The 10,492-nt window shown below is 35.5% G+C and overlaps 1 protein-coding gene across 2 annotated transcripts; it reads left to right on the forward strand.

The window, feature by feature from the left end:
* Nucleotides 1-1,200: 1,200 nt before the first annotated feature.
* Nucleotides 1,201-4,759, forward strand: LOC136209541 (monooxygenase 2). Of its 2 annotated transcripts, none has more exons than XM_066001041.1 (4): nucleotides 1,201-1,658; nucleotides 1,735-1,800; nucleotides 3,589-3,751; nucleotides 3,829-4,759. In XM_066001041.1, the coding sequence occupies exons 1-4, from the start codon at nucleotides 1,285-1,287 to the stop codon at nucleotides 4,576-4,578; spliced, it is 1,353 nt and encodes a 450-aa protein (XP_065857113.1). In that variant the 5' UTR covers nucleotides 1,201-1,284; the 3' UTR covers nucleotides 4,579-4,759. The 2 variants fall into 2 exon arrangements, with proteins under 2 accessions (XP_065857113.1, XP_065857119.1); XM_066001047.1 differs by having other exon boundaries at nucleotides 1,519-1,658; nucleotides 1,727-1,800.
* Nucleotides 4,760-10,492: the final 5,733 nt, after the last annotated feature.

A 10,492-nucleotide genomic window follows, 5' to 3' on the forward strand; every position in this document is an offset into this window, starting at 1 on the left:
TACTACTAATCATTAGCTTGTCAACAACTTTATAATTGGCCCTACTTGCACTCTATATTTATTCCCTGTGTATGAATTTTATTATGCTATTTTATGTAGGTTGATATTAAATTTTGCAAGTAGTTAGATGAATTTCAATTAGGATGGTGATAGATGCAATGCATATACCAAATAATAAAAACAAAAACTTCAGCTCTTCATTTTTCATAATTCTCCATTTAATGTTTTGAATTAGTAAGTTAAGATATATTTTAAAAAAACTTTCAGGATTCCAATAAAGTTTTTTTTTTCTAGATTATAATAAGTATCATTGAGATGGTACTGATTAGGTTTTAGTCACATTTAATATTAATCGGGTTTTAGTAATTGTTAAAACTCATCACTCTTCTATGCGGATGTATTTAATGGAAATCAAAATTAAGATTTTTTCTTATAAACTCAACATGCTTTGCCAACTGAGCTACAACATCTGCATTTAATAAAGTAATTAGAATACATTGTTCTAAGCTGTTTGATTCTAAATCTTAGTGTGATAGTCTTATCATATGGATCAAATGGCAACCCTCGCATTAGGATTAGGTAAAATTGAACACGAATAGGACATGTAAAAGCAATGCATGATTGGTCTCAGCTGGAAGTCTTTTGGACATGAATGGTGTTTGGTTAGGAGATTTGCGGAGAACTTCTACGATGGACCGGATGTAGTGGACCCAACTAATGAAAAAAGAGAATCATGCTACTCCATTGAAAGATTATTGATGTAAGGAAAGAAAGTACACAATTGTCATGTTTCTATTAGTAAGGTTCAATGGTCCAAAATCATAATAGAATTTTTCTATTCTAATGGAGCTTTCAGTGACATGACTCTAATCTATTTTGGGATTCTTTTGGCTTGAAATAAAGGTATAAAAAGGTGGTTGTGAACTTGATTCTTAAGTAGTTTTATAGTTGATATGATATGGTGGAGATTATCCGGTTGGACTATCAGTCCCGAATTATATTGAATTTGTTAAAGATTAAAATCCAGTCAGATGCAAACCGAAGAGCTGGCTAGTTCCCGATTAAACCGGCCGGTCCAATCCAAGTCTAATAACATTAGAAATTACTATTTTCTTCGTTGGGCTTGTTAGCTTTCAGCCATAAGCCCAAAACATGGGCTCAATCTCAAATGTACATAAGTAAAAGAAAACGATTTTTCCCGGCTAACCTTTCTTCTCCACCACTTGTTTCCATACTCATATTTAATTAATCTCCTGCTCTCTGCCTCTGAACCAAAAATCAACAATGGCCATAGCCTCTTCCTCTCTTCCTTTTCTCAGTTCTTACTCTATTCACCTCTCTCCAATTCAAAACTCTCGGAGAAGCCAATCTTTGTTTCTCGCCCCAACAATAAGAGCTAAATCCAACTTTGTATCAGTCACAAGAGCTGCAAAAACCGATCTAAGCAAGGAAGATATAGTAATCGTCGGCGCTGGAATCGCCGGCCTCGCTACTGCAGTTTCCCTCCATAGGCTTGGAATTGGATCGGTTGTGGTGGAGCAGGGAGAATCGCTTAGAAGTGGAGGAACCTCACTTACTCTTTTCAAAAATGGGTGGAGAGTGTTGGATGCTATCGGAGTTGGGAGTGATCTCAGGACTCAATTTGTTGAAATTGAAGGGTATAGCATATCTAGATTTGTTCGTTTTATGAGTTAGTTCTTAATCCTGAACTTGTTCATGTGATCAGTTTTGCAGGATGGTGGTGAAGTCGGATGATGGAAGGGAGATGCGGTCCTTCAGGTTCAAGGATGAAGATCCAAGGTATTTTATTTCAATTGCTGTGATTTCTCAACTTCACTCTATCTAAATAGAAAGGTAGAAATAGGAACTGAAAAAACATATTTTATTTTGGTAGATTGAGGCTCTAATAATTTTATTTCCATATATAGATCCTAATCATTTATATTTAGTCATCCAATTCGGTTGAAAAAACTTTACTCATCTCAAATATAAAACATAAAACTACATTTTGAAAATGTTACAAATGTGTAACACATGTAAAATGGATAGTCGGGAAGGAGTCACCTATTAATATGCATAAAGACGTACCTGTAGAAAACTTTTGGCTATATACATTAATACAGTTCATATGATATTATAACCGTCTTAGCTCCCGGCCAAACAAAGAGAATAAACGACTGATGCCACACCCACGACTTATGTATCTCCGATTTACATGAATAACACTTCAAATGAGTTTTATATTTAAAGATGAGTTGTTTAGTCATTAGAGGCTAATGTGATAAAAAAAAAATACATATAGACGGTTTAATAATAATTCAATCCACCAAAATCAAAATAATGAAAGTTTTAGAATGTTTTTTTTTTCCTTTTCATGAACAACTGAAATGAAATGGAAAAGAATATTGAAAAATATTATTTATGAAACATATATAAGAACGGAAATGCAAGAAAAGTGCGTAAATCATAAAAATGTAGTTATAAATTAAAATTATAAATCTAGAAAAAAAATTAAGTAAAAATTAAGTAAAAGTACAAACACGGTTTACTTTATTTGCAAACATAGACTTGTGTTTTAAAAGTTTATAAATAGAGATACATGATATAATATGTTTATGATATGTTTAGTTAACAAAAAATACATTATTTTAAATATCATTTGCAACCAATGATATTTTTGTCTTTTAAAAAATTGCATTTACATGCCAACAAAATACAGCATGTCCAAAACAAAACCATAAATCATGTTGACATTTCACTTTTTTTTTTATTAATTTGACAATTTATAAACTAAATTGATCAAATTAATTTAGAATGGTTGTGTTTTATCATATGCAAATATACTTTTGTTTAAAGAGAAAAATGCATTTGGTTATCATCAAAACCTTACTGTATAATTTAAAATGTGTTTGTTTAACAGAACTTATCACATATCTCTATTTGTAAATTTTAAAATCACAAACTTTTGTTTGTAAACGGAGAAAACCACAACATTTTTTTTTTACCAAAATTTTATATATAATGAACATATTACATACAAATGGTACAAGAGAGAATTAAGAGATTAGCTTTAGTTACTTCTAAGGTATGTCTAAAATCTAAAATTTTATTTAGTTTGATTTGTTTATTTATTTATGCTTAAAATTTTGAAACATACACTCTTGGTGTGTGTATATATACATGTGTGTGTGAGAGTTTTGAGTATAACTGGTTAAAAAAAATTATATTTCCTCACTGATGTACCATCTCGTGCATTAATAATGAATTAGGTGTTCTTGCTTGTCTATAGATGTAATCAAAATTAGTTGAACATGTAAAACTCTTGTTTTTGTGATTGTGTATCTAATTTGATATTCCGCATATCAGACTTATTATAATCAACACTAATCTAATTCCTAACAAGTGGTATTAGAGCCTAGTGTATTATTCTGAACTTGCACTCAGTATTATTCTAGAAAAACTATCCAAAATGTAAAATTCTGAGAATATCAGTTTTCAAAATGGGAAAGCTGTTTGATTTTGCAACATAAGCTTCAGTCTTAAATATGCTTGTTTCCTACTGTTAATGCTTGCTGGATGATGGCATAGCCAAGAAGTTCGTGCTGTGGAGAGGAGAGTACTTTTGCAAACTCTTGCTAATCAGCTGCCTCCGGAATCAATTCGGTTCTCTTCAGGGCTACAAAATATTGAGACAAGTGAAAATGGAGAAACTCTTCTCAATTTTGTGAATGGAACCCAAATACTTGCCAAGGTTATGACACTTCACTGCTACTACTTTATCCTTGTAACTCTCCATATTTAGTATTCTTATCTTTCAAGTCTCAACAGATTGTAATTGGTTGTGATGGCATTGGATCCCGAGTCGCAAAATGGATGGGTTTCTCTGAGCCTAAATACGCAGGGCATTGTGCATTCCGGGGGCTAGGGTTTTACCCGAACGGGCAGCCATTTGAGCCGAGAGTGAATTATGTCTACGGAAGGGGGATACGAGCAGGATATGTCCCTGTTTCTTCAACGAAAGTGTACTGGTTTATCTGCTTCAACAGCCAATCGCCAGGTCCAAAGATGACTGATCCGTCCGAGTTAAAGAATCAAGCTAAGGAACTAGTGACAAACTGGCCATCTGAGCTACTAAACCTGATAGAAGCAACCCCAGATGATACAGTGAGTAAAACTCCACTCGGAGACCGTTGGTTGTGGCCGGGTGTAAGCCCTCCTGCCTCAACAGGAAGAGTTGTGCTGGTAGGAGATGCTTGGCACCCAATGACTCCTAACTTAGGCCAAGGAGCTTGCTGTGCATTAGAAGATTCAGTAGTTCTGGCAAGAAAGCTTGCAAATGCAATTAACTCTGAACCTGCATCTATAGAAGATGCTTTCAGGTCCTATGGAAGTGAAAGATGGCCCCGTGTTTTCCCATTAACCATACGAGCGAACCTCGTAGGTTCACTCTTGCAGTGGGAAAATCCAGCCGTTTGTTCTGTTCGGAATAACGTTGTCATACCTAAGCTTGTTAGGCTTGGACCGATTCTGGAACACACAAATTTTGAGTGTGAACCTCTATTAACTACAAATTCCTGAAACTTTTAATGAAGACAAGACAACAGGAAACACGAGAAAGTGTATAGCATCCTAAAAGCCAGGAAAAGTCTGTATCTCTTATTTATTTTTATTCAGAGTTCTACACAATACAGTACTCAATTACACAAAAATAATAATACAATGAGCATCATACGAACAATTTTCATTCTTTTGCATTTAAGATTTGTTGTCCATGTAATGATATTTACACATACTACCTATCTTCCTTGCTAGAAAAGAAGTAACCTCTCGGTAACTTCGAAAATGCAAAGGAATTGGGCAAAAAGCATCCTGAAGCCTCTGATCTTTCATTATTTGGTGCATTAAGCCCTCGATCTTTCATCATTTGGTGCATTAAGCCCCCGATCTTTCATTTAGACACGTTGAGCCCTTGATCTTTCATATATGGGTGTATTAGGCCCTTCCGTAAATCAATTAATATATAGGTTTATTAAGGGTATGTTTGGTTAGGTTTATATAACTGCAGCGTTTCGCATTTTCTCTGGACACTACAACATTTTGGAGCTTTTCACGAAAAACACTTTTCATAAACAGTTGTTTGTAATTACTTGTTATTGATAAAATTACCCTTCTTATTTCCACAAAATGTGCTTCAATTTTAACATTATTTTTATTTTTAGAACATAATTATCGAAAAACAAGGTTTTATTGTGTTCAATAAATTTTTTATTTTTTATTTAAATTATTTTTATTAATTTGTATAATATATTTTTTATTTTAGAATTTGTTATTTTTAGAACATCATTTGTTGTCACACCAAACATGCCCTTAATAAACTTATATATTAATTGGTTTATGGAAGGACCTAATACACCTATATATGAAAGATCAAGGGCTCAATGTGTCTAAATGAAAGATCGAGGGCTTAATGCACCAAATGGTGAAAGATCAGGGGCTCAATGTGTCTAAATAAAAGATCGAGGGCTTAATGCACCAAACAATAAAAGATCAGGGGCCTCAGGATACTTTTTGCCAAGGAATTGCTAACAAATATCTACATTAAATTTTCAGCCACAGATAAGGATTTCACATGAAATTGATATCATGGCAATTAGAACATTTTTCAGGCCTTTTTTCCAATTAAGGTATTATTGATATCTGATGAAACTCAATATCGGGCATCTCATATAGATAGAATAAGCCAATCCTGAGAATGATGAAACATTCATGACACAACACAACACAACACAACACAACAAAGGAATGGTTTAAGTATATGAATTATCAAACTTCCCACCCTACATGGAAAGCACAGCAAACTTATTCGTTCAATCTCATTAAAAGTTAATATAGGCATCAAAATCTCATTTGCGGAATTTTTTGTATCATAAAAAATTCTATATGTAAAAGAAAAAAAGAATTTGAATAGCTACTGCATGCTAATAAGACTAATTGGTCTCATAATTAGATGCTCACAGCAGTTCTTTTGCTTGGTCATATATAAACCCTTTCAAAATATACAGAATAAAGAATTGCTTTTGTCAAACTGGAGCAATCCAGCTTTCGTCTCTTTGGCATTCTACAACGTAATATGGATATCATATGAAGTTCTCCATCAATCATCAAGCCCTCGGAACTGCCAATAAAGATAAGCTCTGTGATTAGATCAAGATCAATGAAGTAAATGCTGCACTATGTGTACAAAAACTCAAGTCACGTCATTCACAAGAGTCTACAATCTTGTCCTCAAATGATATTACTTTCATTTCTATAATCTCTTGGAAGCAACTATAATATCATCATATGAGAGAAAATCATATTTCTTCTAGCAAAGTCACATTCAATAACAAACCAACTTCGTTCATCAAATACTTCATAACATTTTGCAGAAATTACCACAAATCTACAACAACATATCTTTTTCTTTTGATCTGAAAAAACATGAAGGAAATCCATGAACTTATAATGCTAATCTAAAAGAAAGAAAGAAAGAAAAGAGAAGGAATAAAGAACGCAAGGATGGCAAAATGGAATCAGCAGAGCAATCAGAAATTTAGATGCAAGAGGCTCAAAATAATACAAAGAAGTATATATGAGTTTCATATTTACGAATCCAAGTGTACGGTACCTAATAACATAGCTTTTGAAGCGTTTTGGAAATATATTATACATATATATATAGATAGATCTTCATACTGCAGGGCTGTTGGTTCAAAAAGAGGTTTCTAGAAACGACGGGTGAAACTTCAATGGCTAAATACAAAACATTTTCACTCTTTTACTCGTTCCAAGCAATGTAATAATTCACGAATCAATTTCGAACTCTATGAATTTCTTCTTTTCCAATATTGCCAGGATGAGCAGCTTGTCTTGTACTCAACCAAAAGTCCTAAAGCAACAAAATTTATTTCTTAGGCCCTTCTATGAAGATGGAACCATAGTTGTGTAAGGCGACCGAGGCGATCGCCTGAGGCGAGAGGCGGCCCAGGCGATCGTGCCTCCGCCTTCTGTAGTGTAAGGTGGGCGAAATTCGAAAGGCGACCGCCTTTTCATCTCAGGCGGTGCAAGGCGAGAGGCGGTCGCCTGAGAGTTTCAGGCAAGATTAAGTGAAATTAGGTCAAAAGTAAGAATATTTATGCAATATGGAACTTCATCTCCTCCACCAGACTTCTTCGACAACTCCTCTTCATCTCCTCCAGACAACTTCGACAACTCCCACTTCATCTCATCCAAGCAATTTCGACAACTTCCCTTCCACCACACTGATCTAAGTAACAGGTACGTACATCTCTTCTCTGTTTATAATTTCAATTTCTTACTTCATCTCTTCTCTGTTTCTAAATACACAAGACAATACTTCTTTCTCTCTTCTCTTCTCTGTTCTATTTGTTACTTCATTTTCTTACTTCATCTAGTCTCTTTTCTGCCCAAATTTTTGTTCTTGGTCTAAATGTTATGCTGCCCAAATTTTTATAAAAATTTGTGAAAATTTTACAAGTTTATTATTAGTTGTTTGTGTTGTGCAAAATTCTTATTAGTTTTGTTTAATTTAATTATTAGTTTTCTTATTTTCAATCTAATAGTTTGCAACCTTTTATTAACTGTTACTGGAAAACTTTTACAGGAAAACTTTAGGAGGTAAAGAGGCCAAATTGGTATTGGACTCCATGTGCAGCTCATTGCATTGATTTGATATTGGAAGATATCGGCAAGTTGGTCCTTCGTTTAATATATTATTAAGAATTAGGTGTTATTAGGATTGATGATGATATGTTATTAGGATTTGGAACTTTTTTTTTTTGTGTGTGTATGTGTTTTACAACTTTAGAAGTTAAACTATTAGATTTGAGTTATGATTTTATTTTTTGTGTTTTTCTAATTTTTTGTCGCCTCACGTGCGAGAGGCCGTCGCCTCGCCTCGGCTCGCCTTTCGCCTTTCTCAACTATGGATGGAACTAAACAGGCTATTACAGTCCTTGTAAAGCACTGTGTCCTGACTATCAAAACTAAATAACCTGAATTAGTCTCAGATTTTTTACCGATGCTATTTCTAATGGGATCGATAAAATTGTATCCAAATTGGTTTTAACCTATTCTTAATACAGTTGTAGTGTAAGAAAACCAAAACGGTAGGCTTAGTAATGCTCTATCAGTCTATAAGGTTAGTTGTTTTCTGGAAAGGAAGGGTAGAAGACGAGAAAGGACAGTTTCTTTGAAGATGTACATGTTCAAAGCTTGCGACAGGGTATAATGGAGCTTTAATATATTACCTTTAAGTTATTTTCTAACTGGAGATGGGTAGATCTGATGCTTATGTGTAGAAAGTCGGTTTCCCACCATATTTCAAGTAGTAGAGATTGGAGCCATGGTGCCTCAGATGGGCTTAAGACATGCCAGCTTATTATTTACTTATTCAATGAAACTCTTATCACCGAAGACAGGGTAGTGGATTTTGGAGGGTGTAAAGTGAAGCAGATGGAGTCATGATTGCAGCTCGAAATGGTCCAATGAATTGTTTTAGAGATCCTACTGGGGCAGAAACTCTTTCATGCAAGGAGGCCTTATGAGATTGCAATTTTGAAAGTGCATAATAGAAATGGATTGCCTTGTTGTTTATTTGAATGTTGATTATCCTAGTGTTATTATATAGGAATAGGATCCTTTTGTGGTCTATTTGAATGTTGATTATCCTAGTGTTATTGTATAGGAATAGGATCCTTTTGTGGTCTATTTGAATGTTGATTAATGATTATTCTAATGTTCCTTATTCAGGGGTCCATTATTCAGCAATTCAAAGTGTTCTAAAGATTTTGAGGTTGCATTTTTCAGTATGTTAGCAGACTGAGTCAACTCATGGTTTAGCAGCAATGTGACTGCTAATACAACAACAACAAAGCCTTAGTCCCGAAATGATTCGGGGTCGGCTAACATTAACAATCATATAAAACCGTGAAATCAAGTCGTGTCAGCGACACAAATTCGCTCCCTCCACTCCGTCTTATCCACTACCATATTTTCCTCAATTCTCATTAAACTCATATCACTCTCGATCACCCTCCTCCAAGTTTGCTTAGGTCTTCCCCTACCCCTCACCACTACATCCCTTTGCCACTCTTCGGTTCTCCTAACCGGTGCATCAAGCGCTCTACGTCTCATATGGCCAAACCACCTTAGTCGGTTTTCTCTCATTTTATTCTCAATAGATGTGACCCCTACTTTTGTCCTAATTATTTCATTACTCACCCGATCATTTCTCGTATGACCACACATCCATCTCAACATACGCATCTCGGCCACCAACATCTTATGGATGTGGCAGTGTTTCACTGCCCAACACTCCGTACCATATAACAATGCTGGTCTAATTGCCGTCCGGTAGAATTTTCCCTTCAATCTATTGGCATGCCGGGGTCACAAAGGAAACCCGTAGAACTCTTCCACTTCGACCAACCAGCTTTAATCCTATGAGCAACATCTCCATCTACTTCTCCATCCGTTTGGATAATAGATCCTAAATACCGGAAGCAATCCGAGGCCTGAACAACTCTCCCATCTAGGGTGATTGTCCCTGCCTCCCTACTCCTATGGCCGCTAAACTTACACCCCAAATATTCTATCTTACTTCGGCTCAACTTAAAGCCTCTAGATTCTAGAGTTTGTCTCCATAGTTCCAACTTCCTCTCCACTCCTTCTTTCGTCTCATCAACCAACACAATATCATCTGCAAACAGCATGCTCCATGGTATACCATCTTGAAGTGAACTTGTTAGTTCATCCATAACGATGGCAAAAAAAATGGGCTTAGTGCGGAACCTTGATGCACTCCAATCGTAATAGGGAACTCTTCAGTCTTCCCAACACTAGTACGTACACTCGTGCATGCTCCCTCATACATGTCCTTTATGATGTCAATATATTTCCGCGAAATCCCTTTCCTTATCAAGGCCCACCAAAGTACTTCTCTTGGTACCTTATCATATGCTTTCTCCAAGTCAATGAAAACCATATGCAAGTCTTTCTTCTTATTTCGATAGTACTCCATTAATTGTCTCATTAGATGGATGGCTTCCATAGTTGATCTTCCCGGCATAAAGCCAAACTGATTTTCCGAGATCTTCGCCGTCCTCCTTAGCCTTTGTTCGATCACTCGCTCCCAAAGTTTCATAGTGTGACTCATTAATTTGATTCCCCGATAGTTGGCACAATCTTGGACATCGCCTTTGTTCTTATACAAAGGGATTAAGATACTTTTCCTCCATTCTGATGGCATCTTATTGTTTCTCCAAATTTTGTTGAAGAACGTCGTCAACCATTCGATTCCTCTTTCTCCCAAACATCTCCAACTCTCAATTGGGATGCCATCCGGTCCTACTGCTTTCTTCAACTTCATCTTACTTAATGCCATTTTGACTTCACCCTTTTGAATTCTCCGCAGGCATTCATGATTTATCAT

The sequence above is a fragment of the Euphorbia lathyris genome, chromosome 1 (genome assembly GCF_963576675.1).
Source record: "Euphorbia lathyris chromosome 1, ddEupLath1.1, whole genome shotgun sequence".
Taxonomy (NCBI): domain Eukaryota; kingdom Viridiplantae; phylum Streptophyta; class Magnoliopsida; order Malpighiales; family Euphorbiaceae; genus Euphorbia; species Euphorbia lathyris.